This window comes from Falco peregrinus, chromosome 3 (genome assembly GCF_023634155.1).
Source record: "Falco peregrinus isolate bFalPer1 chromosome 3, bFalPer1.pri, whole genome shotgun sequence".
Lineage (NCBI taxonomy): Eukaryota > Metazoa > Chordata > Aves > Falconiformes > Falconidae > Falco > Falco peregrinus.
The window spans coordinates 41,068,385-41,091,542 of record NC_073723.1 but is presented as its reverse complement, the minus strand read 5'-3'; the positions used below and the strand labels follow the sequence as shown (position 1 = coordinate 41,091,542).

The following is a 23,158-nucleotide window of genomic DNA, read 5'->3' as shown; positions in this document are numbered from 1 at the left end:
ACAAATTAAGGTGACTAAAGCATGAAGGCTGGAAAAACAAATGGGGAAATGGTGGTGAGCTGGGGAGGCTGGTAAACAATTAGTGATGTAACTCTGAAATGATAACTAAAAAAGTGACAGTGCAGAGTATTGTTGCGCTGTATATAGAGTAGGTGGTATGAGACATTATGAGGTTGGTCTGCATTCAGCAAAAAGGTAAACCGTTTCCTGATGGTAACTGTGATGGGAAGTTCATGTCTAGCTTAAGCTCTCCATAATGTGCTAATACTAGAGTTCATACCACAGAAGTCATGCTCTTCCTTCACTGACCCTTAGAATAAGCTGTAGCATCATTATATAGTCAACGGACTTTTTATTCAGCAGCCCCCCTGCCTCCTTTGGTGCATCAGATGAATGATGCTCACTTAACGAACAACAGTTCAGTATTGTTTTCCCTTTGTTATTCAGTGTGTGGCCCTCAAGATGATGTATTACATATTATTCTGAAGCCAGAGCTATGAATTCTCTTAGGAGTTTTCCTCAATACAGTGCACACATCTCAAAAAGTTTCACAAAGCAAGTTATTTTACTGTTGTTGTAGAAGACGGGCTGCTCCACACAGAGAGTACATTTCAAAACACTTGCTGATTTTGGTTGCCTTATCTGAGGCGTTCTGGATCTGGTTTGTTCAAGGTACTTCTAATGAATAACACTTCATATACAAAAATGCAAATCCCACTGCTCTTACTGTGAGTTCTCAAGGCTTTTGCAAGTAATAGACTGAGATTTCTGGCCAGGCACAGAAAATTGGGAAACATACAGTTGCAACCATTTAAATGCAGTGGAATTCAATTATTCACAGTAGTATGAACCTCTCTTCTCCCAGCATCCCCTTATCTCACTCATTGTCATTAAGCTTCAGCAATAAACCACATAGTGATTCTGAAAACAAAATTCTCTTTGTCTACACAAACTTGATTCATTCCTAGAGGCAAGGGCTAGGGCTTAGAACAAAATAGAAGGATGAGAAGAGAAGACATGAGGAAAAAGAGCAGGAGGCCACACAGCAGAAATCTGAGGTCCCTTTGACACACAATGGCAAGCCACTGCATGTAGTGCTGGGTGCTCCTCCCTGAGAACATAGGTGGGGCTACAGCAGTGTCACCTGCTGGAAATGGGCCCTGGTCAAGTCACCAGGTAAGCAAGCAGTTGAAGGAACAACAGAGGAGCTGAGCATTCAGTAGTATCAGAGAGGATGAAGAGAAGATGGGACCTTTGCAGAGAGAGACAAGAGCCCAAGCTCCACAGTGTGCATGAGGAGGAACAGTAAGACCAGTTGTTCTTTGGGTACCCAGCCTCCTGAGCAGGAAGACAGGGACAAGAAGAATGAAGCCCCAGTAATCCAAGGGGAAATGGTCAGCGACCTGCTACACCACTTAGACACACAGAAGTCTATGGAGCCAGATAGGATCCACCCAAGGGTGCTGAGGGAGCCGGGGGAAGTGCTCATCGAGCAACTTCCCATCATTTATCAACAGTCCTGGCTCACTGGGGAAGCCCCTGTTGACTAGATGTTTGCCACTGTGATGCCCACCTACAAGGGGTTTTATGGAGCAGATCATCATGAGTTCCATCAAGCAGCACATACAAGAAAACCAGGTGGTCAGGCCCAGCCAGCATGGGTTTATGAAAGGCAGGCTCTAATTGACTCACCTGATCTCCTTCTATGACAAGGTGACCCGCCTAGTGGATGAGGGAAAGGCTGTGGATGTTGTCTACCTAGACTTTATTAAAGCCTTTGACACCGTTCCCCACAACATTCTCCTGGAGAAACTGGCTGCTCGTGGCTTGGATGGGTGTACTCTACGCTGGGTAAGAAAGCTGGCTGGATGGCCAAGCCCAGAGAGTGGTGGTGACTGGAGTCACATCCAGCTGGTGACCAGTCACAGGTGGTGTTCCCAGGGCCCAGTGTCGGGGCCAGTCCTGTTTAATATTTTTATCAATGATCTGGATGGGGGGATTGAGTGCACTCTCAACGAGTTTGCAGGTGACACCAAGCTGGGTGGGAATGTCGATCTGCTTGAGGGCAGGAGGCTCTGCAGAGGGATCTGGACAGGCTGGACCGATGGGCCGAGGCCGAGTGTGTGAGGTTCAACAAGGCTCAGTGCCGGGTCCTGCACTTGGGTCACACCAACCCCACGCAGCGCTACAGGCTGGGGCAGAGCGGCTGGGAAGCTGCCCAGAGGAAAAGGACCTGGGGGTGCTGGTCGGCAGCCGGCTGAACGTGAGCCAGCAGTGTGCCCAGGTGGCCAGGAAGGCCAACAGCCCCCTGGCTTGTGTCAGAAACCGTGTGGCCAGCAGGACCAGGGCAGTGACCATCCCCCTGCACTGGGCACTGGTGAGGCCGCCCCTTGAATGCCGTGTTCAGGTTTGGGCCCCTCACTGCAGGAGGGACATTGAGGGGCTGGAGCGTGTCCAGAGACGGGCAGCGAAGCTGGTGGAGGGGCTGGAGCACAAGGCTTATGAGGGGCGGCTGGGGGAACTGGGGGTGTTTAGCCTGGAGAAATGAAGGTCGAGGGGAGACCTTTTCGCTCTCTACAACTACCTGCAAGGTGACTGTACAAAGTGGTGTTGGTCTCTTCTCCCAAGTAACAGGTGATAGCACAAGAGGAAACAGCCTCAAGTCACATCAGGGGAGGTTTAGAGTGGGTATTGGGGAAAAAATTCTTCACCAAAAGGGCTGTCAAGCACTGGAACAGGCTGCCCAGGGAAGCGGTTGTGTCACCATCCCTGGAGGTATTTAAAAGATGTGAAGATGTGGCACTTAGGGACATGGTTTAGTGGTGGACTTGGCAGTGCTGGGTTAGTGGCTGTACTCAATGATCTTAAAGGTCTTTTCCTACCTAAATGATTCTAGGATTCGCCATGCTTCTAGTAGAAGACAGGATGGATACTGGTGACTTCCACAACCAGATAGAGCTCTTTTTCCAACTGCAGCTATTCAGCTGGAGAGCAATGACAGGGCCCTGACAAGAGGAGGAGCAATGTCTGGCAGAAGGGGCATCCAGGCCAGCCATGCCTGACTGGCAGATGGGAACCAGGGCTAAAAATGGAAGCAATGGATGATAGTGCTTCTGTGGGAGACAGAAGCACCCATCTGTTGCATGAAGCTGCTGTCTCTAAGAGAGTTGCTGCTTGCCCAGGGCCTGGATTTGGGACACTGTGGGTAAATTGCTGAGTAAATCTAGTCTTCGATGTTCTTCTACATGGGCACTAACGGTACTATACTACTAGTGCAGGCCTTGAGAAGACTACTGCAGTCCTCTGGGGACAAGGGTGAAGGGTATGGAGCTCCAGATGGTATTCCTTGCAACCCTGCTGATCAAGGGGAACAGTTCAGGCCCAAGTAAAAGTACAGCTCAGTATCCATCTGCTTGTTTAGCGTCATCAGAAGGAATTTGGCCTCTATGAGCATGGGAGTCTGAAGAATGAGAAATGCCAAGGAAAGACAGGATCCATCTGAAAAAGTAAGGCAAAGGCATATTTGCCAACAGATGGGCTAACCAATCGAGGAGGGCTTTAAACTGGATTTAAGAAGCATTTCTTCAGAAAAAGATGTGAGGATCCTGGTAGACATAAGCCCGTCAATGTGGCCTTGCAACGGTAAAGGCTAATTGCATACTGACCTATGTTAGCTAGAGCATGATAAGCTCTACCTAGCACTGGTAAACCTACATCTGGCATACTGTGTCCAGTTTGGGGCTTTCCAAGAGATATGTCAACAAAACACAAAATCTAGAGGGCTATTAAGGTGTTCAGGGAGAAGGGATATACATGATGAGAGGCTGAAGGAACTGGGTTTGTTTAGCCCAGAGAAAGAACAGAAGGCTAAAGGACAAGAGAGAAGGGGACTCTTAACTGCAGTCTTGAATTACCTAAATGGAGGTTACAGAGAATAGAACCTGACTCCATCATCATGGAGGCACACAGCAAAAGGAACAAGAGGCAACTGCCATAATCTCCAAGAGAGAAAATTAGTTACATAAGAGTAATTAGGTATCACGGAGAAATGACTGTAGCATCTCCAGCCCTGTAGAATTTCAAAACTCAAGGGACTGAGCAACTGCTGCTCTGAGCAACCCAACCTAACTTTGAAGTTAGGGTACTTTAAGCAGGTGACTGACTTCAAGATCTTCCTTCTAACCTGGTTTTTTTCATGATTCATCTCTCTTACCAAAGTTCTCATTTACTTCAAAGCTAGCTCCTTGTCACAACAGAGCACACTTTTCTGTTCACATAAATCACATTTCGTTGTTGCTCTGGGGCTAGAGATACAGTTCTACTATTTTGACATTTCACTATGAATGTTTATCTGGCTCTTGGTGCTTTGCCAGGGATCACAGAGGAATATCGTGCTAGAACTATACTGCCATATCACCTCGTGTAGCTATCCACATTCAACAGCAGATAGTGGCAAAGATGTTTTCTACATACATTAACCAGATCTACATCATTCTCTCTTTGCAGGTCACTAGGAAAAGAGTAAATCACTGAAAACAGAGTGTGGTTTTATTACCTTAACAAAGCCAGAGTGGTTTTATTACCTTGACAAAGTTCCCATAGTTGCTTTCACATTTTTTGTCTAATGGACACCCTTCATCAACAACACACTGAGCAAAGGCAGGTACTTCCCTGCAACTGAGTCCACAGAGAGATGGATGCACTTGCGGTTCTTCCACCAGTCACATGGTTTGAGTAAAGATCATCTACTAAATGGTGCAAAAAGTTTCTGGGTCACTCAACATATGAGTGTTGCTGTCTGAAAAGAGAGTTATCTCATTCAGTGAAATCAAAAATAAAATGAGGTGGCGTGGAACTTTTAGCTGAGCAACTAAGGGTTACTTGCAGTCTTTGTAAGAGCTCTTGCTGAGGACCAGTTGCAACATCCACAGGCAATTACTGTGAACTAGTACCAGCTGAGTTCCATGCCACACAATGCTCATGGTTCTCACCTTGCTTCACTGCATATTCTGCAGCATCTGTGAGCACAGTCACTGCTGGGATCTTATTTTTTTGCCAAGGTAGAAAGCAATCGCGATGCTGGGAACATCCACCCAAGATCATGTAGTCTAAGCAGCTGTTCAGGGAGAACAGTGCAGAAAACTCAGATGTAGTTTTCTCCTAGTCTTCACATAATATGGCACAAACTCACCATGTTTTGTTACAAGATTGTCTGGAAACGTGCTGTCCCATGGTGCAGCTAACTTCGGCTCCAGTGAGACAGCAGGATAGAGGATGTTCTGTGCCAAAAAGGACCTTGATAACTCACAAAGCTGGTTATAATTTGGTCACTTTTAACATACATGCTTTCCTACTCTTCCAGGTATAGCAGTTACCACTGAGAGCCTGTGAAACCACGCTTTCCTATAAACAGGAAAAATGAAAGCAAAATGAAAAAAAATGTATGCGGGAAAAAAGAAAGCAAAAGCAACTTCAAACAGTCTCTTTATTCTGATATGGTCTACATTATGGAAATAATAAAAAGTAATATATAAAACTAACCAAGGGTTATTTTTACTTAGGGTTACATTTCACTCTGCAAATTTTTTTCTCAATGACAAGAAGGATTTCAAGCATTGGTCTATCCTAAACTACCAATAGGCACTTCAGGCAACAACAGTTAGGATTCTTAAGCCTGTGCATACAACATGGCTGGTAAATGCTTCTCTAGAGCAGTTGGCAAGTAAATGACTGGCAAACCAGACATCACACCACAAATACAGCACCAAAAGGGAACATGTGTGACAGGCACTTATCAGTGCTGACAATTCAGGAAATCATTAACGTGGAGGCAGATACTGGAGGACACACCACGAGATTGTCATACTGATTTTGTAAAGTAATTGATGCATAGGTGCAGAATTACTGTGAGATTAATGGATTCGAGCATTACATTAGCCATTAATGTGTAGTAAAATGCCCTGATACGCAATTATTTAGACTACAAGCACTGCAACTCTTTAGACTTTAAATCCTAAAAAGATCAGTAAGAAACCTCAGTATTTTTGAGGTGGATATAAAAACCTGTTTTGGAATTAGATGTCTTCTCAGAGCTGTAGGCCTTCAGTAGAAAATCCTAAGGTCATTTCTTTGTCTGGAAAACTCATACATTAGATCTGTTTTGGCTCCATCTAGAGATTCATTTACAAATTGACCTGCCATGTCCCTACAGGCTTTGTTTAAGAGACCAAAAAGTGCATGGAGTTGAGTACCTACAACTATTTGTAATGCTTAATTACCACTGGTTGTAAACCATGTCCCGTCTTTCCCAGCCATTCCTAGGATGTGGACCCCACGAAACGTGCATGCTTAAAAGGCCTCTCTTTGCCTAAGCGAACTTTCAGAAAGTGACCAAAACTTTTTGCAGAGGTTATAGCTTGACATGTGCTCTGATACATCCTACCTCATAGGTATTCAGCAGCATGCAAAACCATACATTGATTACAGGAACTGTACTTCACTTGTGAAGGCTCCAGCTAGATAATGGGCAGCTTTTGGACTGGGGGCTATTTTTTCTTCCCAACCAAAGCCTGCTCTGGATGTAATTTTAATGAAATTTCATGTAACTAATAGTAGTATTGTTGGGTTCCAGTCTAAGCACAATTGCTTGAAACAAAATAGCTTCAACACACTAGAGCAATTGCCTCTCTATAGCCTTCAGCTATGTGTAGCTTTGTAAAGGGACGTTACCAGGAGGAACATTTCCACAGGATGTTACTGCAAAAGGAGCCTTTCTGTCTGATAGAGCTGTCAGCACCATTAAATTAGGCATCTCAATAGGATCTGAAGGTCCTAAAGACCCAAAAGCTACTAATGGTACTTCCGTACTACAAATATACAGGTTTAAGCTCAGAATCTCAAGAAGAGACATTGCAAATGGTCAAGTAACAGGAGTCCTTGGGAAAAAGGAGTTCTCTTTCTGTGGAGGGAGAACATCATCCTGATTCGTAGCTGGAGAAAAGTCCTGCTTTTCTTCAGGGATACACAGACTTTTCCTACAGATTTCCTTCCATTTCCCATGCATACCAACTGTAACCCACACACTTATACTGTTAAAACATGTCATATAACAAATAGGAAGAAAAATTTAGTATTTTTACTGTTTTTTTCAGAATTGTCAGCTTATCGTTAAAAAAAAAGTATTATATTCACGTCAGAAGCTCAGCTTCTGAGCAAAAGTTAAGAGAAGTTTATTCCCATTGCAAAATCTTGGTTTGGAACACTCAGATTGAAAACATGGTAAGAAACTAAATACTAGAATCAAGATCTGCATTCTGAAAAGCATAACTCAGGCAGAAATAGCCCCTTTTGCTCAAGCATGCATGTTTTGTGAGAGAAGGCAAAAAAGCAACAAGTGAACAAAAAACCCCAGTAATAATTTAGGCATTTAACAAAAAGTGAATTTAAATTTAACTATATATCAGTGTTTTTAATGTAACATGATTCACTGAGATCATATTTGAAAGATCACATGTATATACCATCACTTGAATTACAAACTTCATTCATTTTAGTTTATAGTTTCCTCAGTACAACAAAAGTCTTCTGCGAAGTGCTAGTACAGCATCCAGAACAAAAACTCTGCAAATTTATCTCAGGTCTTGGCTTGCTACTCCAACACAACCAATTACTAATCTAGATTGCTTGTGTAGTGGAGAATGAATGGGCTTGGTGAAAAGCAGCACACTAAGGGAAGAGATAGAAATTAAAGTGTTATTGCATTCCCATTCCCTGTTTTTTCACAGCTTAAGCTTTCACAGCACCCAAGGGTAAATATGGTAAGAAAAGAAGCAAGTAGTGAGTGACTTTCAGAAGAAGGCCTTGCTCATTTGAATACATGAAAAAGAGCAGACCTAAGGGAGTAGTCCAAGGATATTGCCCCTCTGACCGCCCAGCCCAGCCCTCACTCCAGCTGAAAACTGCTGGTTCAAGACCTGGCTCTGGACCCAGTTCCCTTTGCAGATAGGTACCTGAACTGGTATTTAAAGTGTGCCTACAAGCTTAGTCCTGCAGGAGCCAAAACTGTCTCCTAAAATTTTCCTACTGTGGCTGTCCAGAGTAATGAACATTTTGGCAGGGCAAAGAAATCTCTGTAATTATATCAAGTCTAGATTTATTTAACATCCATGATAGATGTATATAGATTAAAAGATACTCGAGCCAGTAGGATAACTCAGACCATATGTCATGCAGAGTTCAAAAGAAAGCGTAGCCATTACTCAGAAAAACTCAATTTCTAAGAAGTGTAGGTTGCCATTTTTGCTGCAGACTGATATACATGAATTTGAACCTGTCTGTGTCACCAAAAATTACTGAGTACACACAGGCAACCTCTTTAGAGGTAAGTGTGCTAGACTAATCTGCTAACAAGAGCAATGAGCATTACCACCTTTCCCGAGTCAGGGATTCAAGTTCAGGAGGACTAAATCCAGGACAGGATTCTGGAGGGTAAGTCCCAAGCCTGTCTGCAAGGATCGCTCAGCTGGGGAGTTGTGGGGAGGACGACAGCAATCACGGTTTTATAATGGTAGTTTCTCAGGTACACCTTCCCCAATTTGTGATCACAAAGACCTGGCTTCAGAGCCCTACCTGGTCACAGTACAGTGGCTGGCACAAATCCCATTCCCAGCCACAGCCACTGGCTCCCGACACCGCTCAGAGGCTTCCTTCCAGGCTGTAGATTCCCCTCCTGTTCCTGTGGGCTGAGTCTTGGCTCAGCTACCAGTTTGCTAGGTAAACCTTGGCACGTCATGTCTCCGTAGGTCTGTTCTTCCAGCAGAAAGAAAAGTGTAGCACTGATGTCAATGGTGAAGTACTTCAAAGTCTACTAAGAATGCTGTCACACTAAACCTTTAGAAATGGAAGCTGTAGAACAGTAGTTAGAAATATTTACCCTTCATTTGGGAAAGCCAGGGACTGCGATCCAGCAGAACAGAAATGAATACCGTGACAGAAAGCCAGATGTTAGTACTGTGAGGCTAGAAGGTAATTAACTCAGTCCTTCATAAGGTATCCGATACAAGCTAGACTGGAAGTACAGTTTAAAATACATATTCTCTGGAGTCACTCACTTCATTCTACATTGAGCCAGCTAATTTTTAGCTTTACACAGTAAGTAAAAGCAAATAAAAGGATTAAAGGAGTATTGTGGTTTTTTTTCCAGAACTTTTGTCTACCAAGTTTCATGTCCTCAAAACACTTACTTGAGATAGTCATAAAAAGTGGAAGAGCAAAGATCATGTAGAAGCTTCAAAGAACCACCAGGCTCTAAACTGAAATAAACCACAATAATAATAATAATAAAAGTAACATCATCTACCAGTTAACACTGTACTCAGGTTGAGCTAAACCCCCTTACCTTCAACAATTTGGGTTACAAATGCAACATTTATATCCTGGCTCCTTTTGTCTTCTAGAGTAAAGAATGTTACATAGACACTACCATTTAATTAGTTTAATTTCTTCTTAACACAATTAACACTTCCTATGCCTAACTAAACCCAACTGAACTGTCACCCACTGTTTATGCTGCCTTCAATCCTGACAGCTTTTCCCACAAAGGGGTGCATGTGTGTGTGTGTATTAGTAGACCATTTGTATGAAGAAAAGCCTCAACCAATTTTTCTTTCTCCTTTCACAAACAAAAAAAATTAATTTATTTCATAGCCGGAAGGAACAGGAAAAACCCACAAAGAATTAATTTCAGGTTAAAAATAGTTAAAATTATAAGACTGGGATTGGCACAAAGTGCCAGTATTACAGTATTAAGTTAAACTTGTTCTCTTACAGTTCAGTTGTGTTACGTAAAAACTGGCAAAAAGTTAAAGAAAAAAAAAAGTCTGTCTTTCAAACTAAAACTAGAGATGTTTAGAGACTTCCTTGAATGCCATTTTCCTAATTGTTTTAGCTCACTGTATCTTATTTTTTTCTATCATGGAAATCTTGTTATAATGATGTGCAATATACAGTATTAGTATCAAAAATTTAAACATGCATTGTGCTGAAATTATTAGGTGCTACTGTGTTATTCTATACACAAGATATTCAGTGATCAGGACTTGAAAACTTCAATTGGATTTTATTGTGCAATGAAAAAAAAAAAAAAAAGAGCATAATATTGTGGATAACAGAAGCCATCAGATATGGCCGGGTGCAGTAATCCTTGCAAAACTCCTAACAAAGTGCAGCAGGAGTGGAAATGTGCCGTGAGTAGAGCTTCATGACACCACTGCAGGGCCTGGGCAGCACACATTCAGCATGAGACGGCTGGTGCTCCAGCCAGGCTCCAAAGACTAGTTAAGTCGTACAAAACACCTCTGACTGCCAGCACAACTCGGGACGGGAAACATGTAAAGCATGTGGCATGCTGGCTAGTTAAACTGGATTCACAGCCTCCTTGCACTGCCAAAACAGTACTAAGCAAGCAAAGAGTAATACTGCTGCTTACACCTCCCTCTGCTCCCTTTTCCTCCTCTGCCCTAGATTTTTTCATGTGGCTTCTTCCCTATATATATTCTATGGCCCTGTGACTGTACACTCCCTTATTTCTTATTGTTTTCCTCCAACCAAGTACCTACTCATTAAATAATGAAAGATATTTGGTACAATGAGTAGTTTATATAAAGAAATACTTAGCAGATAAAACCTGCTTTTGTGGAGTTTTTTTTATCTTTAGAAAAATAATTAAGGGAAAATTGCTTACAGCTCTAAAGTTTGAAAATTTGCTTTTACTTGCACCATGACTAAGGTCACAAGTACTCCTCGTTTTCATGGATCAGGCTAGAAATGACAGATGTGATCACATACAGACTGAAAAATGATCTAAGCTTTGTGTAGAAAATAATTTCTGAACATCCTTATTTTTCTTTGTACTTGCAAGTCATGAGCTCAGTACTCAATTTGTCAGACTTTTCAGTCATGAAAAATGGCACCATGTAAGATCCTGCTTATATCTAAACCTGTATTTAGGCAGGGCAAATACATTTTTGGCACCCTAGATGCCTGAAGTAGTCTGGTATGGTACAAAAGCTTTTAGAAAAAACAAGTATGCCAAGAACGTGAACTTCACAAAAGAGACCTTGGCACAATCACATTAAAGATCCCAGAAGACAAAGAAATTCCCACTACAACTTACACCTAACAAAACTAGCTGAGTAGAACATTTCTCCTGGGATTTGGGACAATAAAATTTTGTTCCCTTTCAAGCTAGTGTGTTTTCAGATTTGTAACTCAGTCTGCAATGCAGTTTCCTAATGTAAGCTAAAATCCATGATCTTCTCCCCACTTTAGACTTTGGCACAGCTTCAATAAGGTGCAACACAGTTATTTTCTCACGTACAGTCCTGTGGAAAGGACAGTCTTGTGGAAACTGGGAGATGGAAGGAATGTTTAAACAAAATCCATGCATCTAGTTTTCTAAGTGTGAGCAAATCAGTTTTATGAAGCAGGGGAACCACTTTGCTGGGGAACTCAGAACTGACAAGCCCTGCTTAATTCTCTTAACACACATGGGTCCCAGTCCTCAGGAGAGAGCCGAGATCTAGGTTCCAAATGGGCAGAAGCAGCAAAGCCATAAAAGGTACATGACATCCTACCATACCTCTCCTGAGCACTATTTATGCTAAGGTGTGGGTAACTTGCTACTTCACACATTGCATTATTCCCAAGTTCCCTTGTGAAGCGTGTAACACCCACCACCATCATTCTGAATTTCACTCTGGGTGGCCAGACATCTTACAACAAGGCTCTAACTTGTATCCCTCGGTACCTGAAGAGCCTACATTTAGTAACCTCTGTGAGTAAGAGAAGCTCTGGGAGTGCCCTGAACAAATCTCTTAGAAGCATAGCATGTACTTTAAAGGAAGAAAAAAACCACCCAAATCTCAATTTAGAAACGACCAGTGACAAAGAATCTGGCAGACCACTGGTTAAGCTTTGCAGTGTCTAATTATGTTCCATTAAAATTGTTCGCTTAAAGCTAAAATTTATCTGGCTTCAATTTCAAGACATTTCATCCTATTATAGCTTTTTTAGATCAAAGAATTCTCTATTATCAAACTACTTTTCTCCATGAAGGTAATTATAGGTAGATGCTCACTGACTAACCACGTCGGCCTTTGAGAGCTTACTTCGGAGTATTGTAAAGCATGTGCTTGATTTTTGGCACAAGAGCTGGATACTGCATTTGGCACTAGTGTAAGCACTACTGGAACAAAAGTAGTACTACCTCCTCCATACCATCTGATATTCCCTTTTGAATGCATCCAAGAATTGCATTTGGCCAAGTGGGAGCTTATGTTCAGCTGACTATCCATCACATCTCCCAACTTTCTCTCAAAAGACTGATTCTTGGGATGGGCTCCCATTCTGTTTCCAGATGTATGACTTTATACTTGGTGATAGTGAAACAGGCTGTGAGCTGGACACCAGAAAAAAAAAAAGTGTATCAATTAACTGTAGAGCCTATAAACCTTACCATGCCTGAAAAAACTGTGAATTGTTAGCATTTCAAACAGTATCCTGTTGCTTCTCCAACAGCTATTAAGTAAAGCATCTGGCTTCAGTTCTGAGGAAAAAAAAAGGAAGATGTTGGTCATTCTGAAAGAGGACGAATTAACAGAAATTTTATTCCAGAATGTGTTAGCAGCTGGCACTTACAGACAGTGAGAAAATAACAGCATGTTTGCAAGAACCTGAACTTTATCATAGAATGTTGACAAAGGATCTGCATTACTTATTGTTTAGGGACTGAGTGACTGTCTTTATCAACTACGTTTTCAACTCAAATGCTCTGAAATGCACTATTCATGCACTCGGTAAGTGGATCATGCTTCATTTCCAGCGCAAATCCTGACCTTACTATTAGATCATGAGTTGTTTCTGTAATTGCCTACTATGGGACATGCCTGAAGAGCAACACTAAAAATCTTGAAAGCTTGAAAGGCGACCAACTACACAGGATTACCGGCTTAAACACAGCTATGCTTTAATATTTGGTTCCCACACGGTGCATTAACATTTTGCAGCTGTTATCTGAAAGTGCATTTCAGAGGCAGGTAATAAAAATTGAGTTGCTGGAGTACAAGGCAAACCAAATTAGCTTTCTCCTCACTAATGCTTTAGTGTAGGTATTTCTTAAGCAAAGTTTGGGACCCACAGGCCATTCTTATCAGACAAAGTCCTACAGCTCTGATTAACTTCATTAGTTTATATTTTATCCTCTATACTTATCATCCAAAGTTTGCTATTCATTTGTATGGCTTCATTACATCCACGAAAAGCTTTTCTGTTAAGAATATACTACAGCACGCATACCGTCAAAGGGAAGTAATTGAAAACCTTGTAGCAAAGTCACAGATTAACTACAATTGACAGGAAGAAACAAGGATGCTGAAGTCAACAAAACTCTCCTCAGGTATATCCCCTGGGGTCATTGCCCAATGGTGCAGTTTTAAACTGAAAGGAGCCAGATTGAGACTGATCAAGATGAGAACAGAGGTTTCCCATTAACAGTGCAAGTGATTAATTTTCACAAGACTTTTTCCCTTCATCCAGCAACTTTAAGAAAATGTTTTTTTCCTTGTAAATCATACTGCTTATCATGATGCTTAAACTTCCATGGTTTTCACCTCATCAACTTATTAAACCCATTTCAAGCATGTATCAGTAGTCTAATTACTTGCACTGAGTATCTGTAAGGAATTGTTAAGCTCTTCTGATTTAGTGCAGTTACTAGCTTAAATGGACAAAGGTGTTGGTATTTTCATATTTAGACACAAGAAGCTGTATTTCAAGATTTTGGAGCTTGTCTCACAACAGGGGAATTGTCACTTTAGGTTTTAGAACTCAGTTGTTCAAGTATCTGGTTACACTGATCAATCTGACACGCAGCTCTTTTGCCAATGTTTAACACATTAACAAACAAAAGCAGACAACTACTTCAGTTAAGCCACTAATTCCCCAAGTTATTTAAAAACAAAACTAGATTTTGACAAGCTTTAATAAACTAGCATTGCTGTTAAAGAGTTTTACTGAAAGTGCATAAATCAGCTTTTGCACAAATTAGGAAAACAAAATCAATGCCACTGAATTTTAGTTGATGTAAATACAACCCACCTGTAGCTGACAAAAGCATTTCAGTTGGAGCAGACACGACTTGATCTGTCCTACCAAATGTCTCAGCAGGCTAAGGCTCCTTCAGTGAACTGCTTGCAAGAGACAAGTCAGTTTTGAATGTAAGCAGAATTAGGCACTTTAATCCCGGGTTTCTAATCTCTCCTCTACTAGACTTACGCATTATCAAAAGCTGTTCACATCCTCATTAATTCTGGTCTCCGCTTCTATAGTATCTGAAATAAAACACTGCGAACCAACTATGTAAAGCTAATTATCTAGAATGTAGAAAATAATTTTTGATTTAAGTATTCCATGTTTCCATTGGTAAAAATAAATCATCTGAAGGTGTTCAGAGCTGGAAGTAATTATAATAACATTAAAATCAGGATCTTTACATGTTAAGAACTGATTTAGCCTTTCCCCTTCTTTACATAGAAGAATTTTCTCACAAAGCTTTCTGGTGCACTACAACTAAGTAGAAATCCTGTCCAACAGCATCCAGCTCAGTTTGTCATTTACTGTACCTTTAATTACAAACAAAATAAATAATTCTTGCCACTCAAAAAACAATCCATTACCTTCACAAATCCTTCCAAACCTTCTTCCTCCAGAAGGCGGTGAAACTGTATTATCTATGTACTGCGAATTCAAACTACACATGGCTTTTTGAAAAAGGTTACACCAAAGTTAACTTAGCAACCACTACCCACTAGAGAAGACGATCATGAAGAGAGACCATTTGAGAGAACACACTGTTTTGTGCAAGATGGTTTTATTAACAGACCAGAGTTTGAAAGATTGCAGCTGGGCATCTGAATCTGGAAGGGGAAGAAAAAAAAGTTATCATTAGAAAGATGTAGATCTGAATCTACTTTGGCCACCCAAAGAATTAATTTATTTCTTTGGTATATACATTAGCTTTGGTATAAGCTAATACATATTCAGCTTGTAATTTAGGCTGAAAATACTAATTTTATTACACTGGATTTAAGACTACAATAGTCTTGCACACCACAACTAACTCCTAGATTAACATCTCCTCACTCAAAACAGATTTCAAGTGCCAGAACTAACAATATAAACATTTCTACCTTGAACTACTAGTACCTGATTTACTGTATGTGTAAAAGCATAGCAGGGAGGAATCACACTGAGGCATTGCGGACATTCTAACTTTTGCCACAGTAACTATCTTCAGCACATTTCAAGGGCTGTTTACATACAAAAATGAAAGCAAAAAGCAGACTTGAGACCAGGTCCTCTAAAGCTGCTTGAGAGCTAGTGAAACTCAGTATCTTGCCAATACTGAACTGTCTAAATTCAGTATCAAGTACTATGCTCTTTTCCCCCAGTCTGTATGAAGAAATCGGTACTGAAAGTCTTAATTTTGAGACTACCACTGAAGTAAAAAGACAAATAGCAGGAAACCATTTACATATAGGGAAGCGGAATAAATGCTCATCTTCAGATACAAGTATTGTCATTCAGAAAGGCCAGGTATCTCATCTGAACCTACTGCTCTAGTTGCTCTAGAAACTACAACATTCATCTATTTTCTACATGTACATTACTTGCATTTTCAACATGCACTCTATTCAAAACAGTAGGAGAAGAGCAGGAATAGGAAGTGCAGGAGATGATAACAATCAGTTATCTCAGCTTTACATCAGCGGCAAGTATGTTTGGTGTCCAAGCAGAACTAACTGTTTACAACCGTAAAAAAGGAACTGCATGGTCACTTCCTAAATTGAAAGATGGCGTAAAACCTGATGTCTGCTATTTACATCGGATGCTGAGCTAGAAGTCCACTGAAAACCACAAGCAACCAGCTGAATATCCCTCGTTTTCGTGCCAATATACTGCTCCTCAGGCATGCACAGCCACCGCAACAGTACTAGAAGCTTCCTTCCTGTAGGAAAGCTCCTGAAAACAAGACCACCAGTATACGTCTGATGTCTGTCAGAGAAGATGGGGAAAGGATCTACACTGACAGAAAAGCTGCAGGGTTTTGATTAAAAATAGCAGCTTCCATCTTTTGCTCAGAAACCAGTTTCACAAAGTGAAAGTAGTTTTGCTCAATCTTGGTTATGAAGCCTCATGCACTAATTAAGTGAAACATCTGCCAGTACTGAACTTTTAAGTTTGTACCACCAGCAGCAAAACTTCCTCCCACAGTTGAACCAAAAAGCTTTACAATAACACTTTCCCCAGGAAGCAATTGTTTTCCTAAAGCTCAAGTCTCCACATGCTATGTAACTAGTGCTTTAGAACTGCTGCTTTGCAGATGGAGACAGCAAAGCAACATGCAAGCAGCCTGAGGGAGCAGAAACTGAGGATGAACAAAAAAGCTTCAAGAAAAAAAAAGCTATCACATGGAAAGGTATTTCATAGGTCTCCTTTAGTTCCTTGGACAGATGGCAGACCTCTATGAGCTCAACTTTCTAGAAATATTTTCACAGCCAACAAGGCATAAAAGGCTTAAACAAACAAACCAAAACAACAAAAAAAGACCTACCTCCCTTCAGAAAAAATTCTGAGAACTCATCCAAACCGCAACTGCTCCCATTTTAAGCTTTAAAGTCACAACACTACCCACTATTTTTTTTATTAACCAACCTCTGGAAGTTAGAAATTCCCAAGTAAACTGCACATCTGATGTCTAAAAAAACCAAACCCAAACATAACAATCAAAAAAACTTCTTGTCTTTGGAGGAATCAGTTTCAGAAACACTGGGTCCCTGCTTGTTATTCTTTCCAAGCATCCTAACAAATGAAGTTTTCCTAAATTCCAGCATATTCATCACACCAAAAAGTCATTTTATCTTTGACTGACAATAAGCGATGGGTAACATCAAAGCTAGTTTAGTGTGTAAAAAAGGTGGAAGTACAAGAATTCTGAAAACACAGTTTTGGCTTTTGGCTCTGAATGGCAAAAGAGTTCTCATCAAAGCAGGAAAAGCAGAGTGACAACAATAATGGTATGACAGATTGTTTGAGCTAGATACTATAACTTCAGGACTCAGCTGTCACTGTTAAACTGCTTTAAGTGTTAATAAACCTTCCTACTTCTAAATGACAAGACTATTCAAATGGGCAAATTAGTCTCTCAAAATTAACACCCTGGACATGTTAACATGAAAGCTTAAACTGAATCATTTTTAAGCTTGAACAAGCTGAAAATTTAGAAGACTAAAATGGTGTCAATTGATAATTTAATTTCTCCTAGTCCTAAACAGGCTCTTATAGCAGAAATCGCACAATCTGAAAGAACACTGTACTTGCAATTGCAAGACTTTGATCATAACACAAATTCATTAATGAGGGCTGAAATTTTTAGGCAAGATCTCAAGGCTTCCCATCAAAAAACTCAAATAAGGTTTTAAAACAAGTTATTGGTAAATGAAAAAGTTATTGGTAATGCTTATACTTTCTAAACATATCTCCTATAATGAATACCTAATTTCTTCACAAATGTTTATGCTTTATTAAGATTTAAAAGATAAAATCAGAATACTGTATTGTCCAAGAAGCTTTATACTGTAGTTGCCACACAAACATGAGTGAATATATACTAAATCTGAATGTTCAACCAATTATGGCAGCAACCTACACAGCAGAGATGGAACAGTGGTTAGTATTAACCTTTGGTAGTATCTCACCATTAGTTCATTCTCCTTATGAGTCTGTTGATCTGGTCTTCTCTGTTACCAGCATCCCCACCTTCCACGAAGTGGATTGTTTTCTTCTTCATTCCACCCCGAGGAGAGGATAACTTGAAGGGCCAAAGGAAGTTGTTCACAACTTTGAAGTTCTTGCCAACAGTGTAAATTTCATGGATCACATCTTCCATGCAAATGATGCCAAGCTTTCCTAAAATTCAGAAATATCATTTTCAAAAAGTAGGGTTACAGAGCCACTGGTCAATAACAAGCAAAAATTTATCAATTTATTATTGTCATACCTATTTATTTTGATAAACTTCAAGAAGTCAGAAAGCACCTGCTCTACCACAACACCTAATGACTGACTTTTCCAGTTAAAACTGATTAGCTGCAGCCAACTCAACATTATTGTTCCATGTGGAAGAGGTATCAGTTTTAAGGGCTGAATATTTGTAGCCAGAAATGAACAAAAAAATTCAAACCTCACTTCGTGAATCTTAGGAAAAGAGACTCTGTTCTTAGAAGAAAAGCTAGATTACATACACTTAAACCGTAGTTCTGTGTAGCTCAAGGGAAATTCACTGAACTACTCACACTGTTGAATAATGCAATAGCATGTTTTCTTAACACCTTTCCAGAGTCCTCAGTGACATGTTTCAAGTTAACTGCTCAGAAAATATAATGCTAAAAAGGCAAGTAATTATAGTATAATACTTGTAGCTTTATAATCTAATTGTCTATTGCACTGCAACAGGAACAAACATGACAGTCCAATTTGAAGTGATACACAAATCAAATGACATCAGTGTTTGCTTTCATTCATGGCATGACTGGAAAATAAGAAGCCTCCTACTTCAGTCTACTTCCTGACAAATGACAGCCACACTTCGTTTTTACTAAACACACTAATCACTTTTACTAGCTAGTTCTTCTGACAAGAAGTTTAAAAAGTCTGCTTAGCAGATCATGAAGGTCTAAGACACAAATAACATCCAATACTGAAGTCTGAAACTTCAAAGCTTTGTATAGTATTTTTCCTGCTGCAGACCCTCTTCCTTACTGGAAGATCTACCCACCCACTAAAGGTCAAGGAGTTTGCATTTACAATTACAAATTCAAAATGCTAGTATTTGATTCTTTACACTGGTTTTCAATATTTCCTAACAAAATTTACTTCCAGCTTGCTTTGTATTAAGCTGTTAAGACAGAAGTAGATATTATTAATCAATCGCTACTGTTCTCCAGAGATAGCGTCCAGCTCTGCATTAATCACCCAAATGCAACAAGTTTGTTTCTTGTTAAGTGAACCGGTATTTACCAAGGCGTTTCTGAATCAGGGAATTATCAGTAAGAGCAATGCGCTGCTTGTTGATCTTGCCATAACCACGCTTGTAGATCAATTCATGCACAGACTTCAGATTGGGATAACTGAAAACAGTCATGAAAAAAAAAACACCTTAAGTCTTTCCGAGCCACATTCCAAGTCACCATCCCCCCATTTAAGATCATTTCAGCATGTCCCAAAAGTAAATACAAAGGCAACAGAGGAGCAAGTCTTCCTTATACCAAGTTCCCAGGAACACTAGTATGACAGTGTAAACATATCTAGCAGGCGCTACCTTTTAAAGCACTGCCTTAAATCACATTTTCAATTCAAAGCAGGCAGAGTATGCAGGCTATATAAAAAGATTTTAAATACACGGGAAACCTGCAAATCTAGCATAGCAAAATGCAAAAGGCACTCAACATTTGCATGCTGATTTGCTAGAAGTGGCCACTTAACTCACCCCCATGCAATATAGGGTTCAACAATCCGCAACATGTTGATAGAAGCTTTGTTGAGTTTTACAAACGTGCCATTAAAAATCTGACGCAGGCGAAGAAGTTGCAATACCTTGCGGACCTTAGGGCTGACACCATTGGTGCTAGAGAACGTAAGAAAAAAGCCTCAGTTATCTACATCCCAGAAGATACTAAGTATTAGGTTAAAAAACCCCACAATAGCATTGTTTCCGTATGGAATGCATCACTATTTTACCAATCACACAAACCAAGCTTAGTAAATTATGCACTATCTCTATATATTTCAGTATGAAGGTAAAACATACCTTCCATGAAAACCGAAATACACATTCTACTGAAACAATTTAGAACTATCTTGTGCTCTCCTGAACATAATTCTTTCAGTCACACCTTGTTAGTTTTTTGTAACACTTTACCAAAGGAGACTTGAAACACTTCAAACAAAGCTTAGCAGAATGTTAGGGAATACTGGCATGTAATTTTTCGACATTAAGGTGAAACAGAACTATCTGCACGTATTTGTAGCCTTGCCTTCTTAAAATTCAGGGATGCCTGAAGATCATAGACACAGCCAGCATAATGATTTTACATTTAATTAAATAAGCCTTTAGTGCATGTACAACATACTGCCAACAACTTTTCAAGCCACAAGAGGAAGGCTTGATTTTATTTACATACTTAAGCCCTCAAAACAGACAGAAATGTACGTAGAACTGTTTACATCTGTACTTAATCTTACCCTCTTATCCTGATCACGAATGCCAGTTTTGGTTCCGCTGGAACATAGTAATTGCCAGCTTTTCGGGCCATCCTGGCCATACGGATCTCCTGCCTATACATGTGCCTGTACTCCTTGTGGTAAGCTTGGGCTCTTGCATAGATGAGTTTTCTTTGTGCTTTACGGTGCTGAAATCAATTGAAAATTACTTAAGATTATACAATGCTTTTTAACACGTGAAAATCACCTTCAAATAATGTAACATGTTCTAGAACTTCCCACAAGTAACACAGATTAAAGGAACAACTGCCCACATCACAGAGCTAAGAATCACTCTGGGGGATACTGAGTCAGGGAAGACTCAACAAATCAGTGCTGCTTTAACAACGTTATCTTGCATCAAGCTTACCCTCAAAGGCCATAACCCTTGCCTTGTAGAGGACTAACTTTCATCTTACAGATAACTCCATACCTTGCCCTTACTCTGTCCAGAAGTGGCTTCTTATTGACCAAAAGAAATAAAGCACATGAATCCAAAAAATTAAAGAAATATTAAGGTGCTAAACCTAAACACTGTAAATTTATGTACTGCATTAGATCAGCACTAACAGCTGATAGAACAACAGATAAGCAATCCTAGTTAAGGACTTGTGAAACACTCACCTTTTTAATAGCCAACATCTTCTTCTGACGTTTGACTTTTATAGCTGCATAAGCCTGCCGCTTTTTCAGCAGGCTTTCCGGTACAGATGGCACCTTCTTTGCTCTAAACAAAAAGAGAAAAAAACCCTTTTTAGCTGATATGTAGAAACCGTACTTTAAAGTTACACATGACGATCAATGCAAGCTCTTAACATTGCCTCGAGCCAGTTCATTGAGGCATCTTCCTTGTTCCCACATTTCCCAGGACTTGACCCAGCCTGAGCAGATCATCTTTTACACGAGGAAATCTGACAGACTAGCTGTTGAGCTGCACACACTCTACATACACAACAATAAAAACGGAGACCACTTGAGGGAGAGGAAGTTTTTACCCTACTTCGCTACAATCTAACGTTTCAAGCACATCTGTTTTAGGTTAATACACGTTTAAACGGATACTTTGACCGAAAAACTAGTTTGGCAATATTCTGAAATTTCTTCTGCAAGACTTCACACTTACTTAAACTCTTAGACGTGACAAAACTACCAAGATCGGTGTTTACAGAGCCACAAATACCCGGTCGAGCTCTTACCCTCAGCCTACCCGGGTACGCCTCCCTAACGCACGACACGCACCACTTCGCGCACCGCAGCGCGGCACTGACCGCCCAGCCAGGGAGAAGGGCCGCCCCACGGCCCCCCAGGAAAGCGGCGCCGGGCGGCCAGCTCTCCTTCCCCGCCTCACCGAGGGCCGGCGGGGCAGCAACCCCCGCCTGCGGGACGGACAGGACAGTACAGGACCGTCGGCGCCTGCATCCCCGCCGGGCCGGGCCCTATCCCCCCACCGCTGCCAGCCCCAGGCCATTTATGCTTCCTCCCGCGCCACCGGCGGAGGCCTAGCGACAGAGGGGCTGCGCGCCGCGTCCCAGCGGCGGAAGCAGAGAGCTAGCACCACCACAGCCGCCGATGGCGGCGGATTATCACGGGGCGGGACGGCCACTTACTCCTTCTCCGCCATGATCAACGCCGGAAGGGAAAGGGCGGGCGCATGCGCAGAGCCGACTTAACCCATCGGCCTGCGCGGGCTGGGCCCTAGTGCCGGCAGGACCCCGCGTTTGTGCGTCCGCTGCGGTGCCCGCCCGCGGTGCGGCGCCGGGCTGTCCGGCGAGCGCCTGACGTAAGAGCACCCGGGAGCCGCCCCCCGCCCGGCCGGGCCGGCACTGGCTGTATCCGGGGCCGGGCGGGGAGCGGCTCCGCCGCCTAACCGTGCAGCGCAGGGTTTCCCCCTATTCCAGCCTTCCAGCCTGCATCGAAAGCGTGTGGGACGCCACCTCCCGCCCCGCGCTGTCAGCACCGAGGCGGGGATGGAGGCTGACGCCAGGGAAGTGCCGCTCCCGCCGCCCCGCTCCTCGGCCGCCTCCACACCGGCAAGCTGGCAGCGCGGAGAGCCAGGGAAGTGGGGGCAAGACCGAAGCAAGGCCGGGCCCCGCTCGTGATTTGTAACTGCGCTCGACCCCGGGCCCCGAAGAGCTTCCAGCGGGAGGCCCCGGGTTTCCCGGGCGGTGTGTCCGGCCCCGCACCGGGCACGCCGCGCCTGCAGCACCACGCAGCGGGGCGCACCGGGGATTGGGAACCGCGGGCGCAGTTTCCGATCTCATTAAAGTATCGCTTGATTTCGTTAGACCTATTACAAAAGAAAGCAACTAAAGTCAGCACGGAAACGTGCGACGGGACACCTGCTGAAGGAAAAAGTCGCTTGCGCGTTCTCCCGAAACTTTTGCGCGCCAATTTCTGCTAAATCGCAGAGGCAGCGTTCGCAAATACAAAGTCCCAGCAGCTTTTCTGAAAAGTGGCGGCCGCGCAGAGAAGGACGCGCAGCGCAGCGCTCCGGTACATGCCTGCCGGCGGGGTGAGTCCTGCCCGCCTGCGTCTGGCGAAGCCCCTCCGGCTGCGAGCGCCCGGCCCCCGCCGCTCCCGGCCCCCCCTGCCCGCTGGTGTGTATATATTGTATGCAGGAAGCGGCAGCTGTTGTCTGACGGGAGATAACGCTTTCTGCGTGCCGGCACCCCAGAGTCCCCATTTCACTCGGTGGCTGGTTAGACATTAATAGTGTCTGTATTTGGCTGACTGACGTTCCCCTCCCCCCCCAAAACCAACAACCAAAACACTGGGGTTTTGT

The 23,158-nt window shown here is 42.2% G+C and overlaps 1 protein-coding gene across 1 annotated transcript; it reads right to left on the bottom strand.

Annotated features, from left to right (window-relative positions):
- Positions 1 to 14,909: 14,909 nt before the first annotated feature.
- Positions 14,910 to 22,139, bottom strand: RPL7 (ribosomal protein L7). Its single transcript, XM_055800816.1, has 7 exons — positions 21,984 to 22,139; positions 21,001 to 21,103; positions 20,359 to 20,525; positions 19,604 to 19,741; positions 19,135 to 19,244; positions 17,814 to 18,024; positions 14,910 to 14,972 (listed from the first exon to the last, which is right to left on the bottom strand). Exons 1-6 carry the CDS (start codon positions 21,995 to 21,997, stop codon positions 17,816 to 17,818), a joined length of 741 nt encoding a protein of 246 aa, XP_055656791.1. The 5' UTR covers positions 21,998 to 22,139; the 3' UTR covers positions 14,910 to 14,972; positions 17,814 to 17,815.
- Positions 22,140 to 23,158: the final 1,019 nt, after the last annotated feature.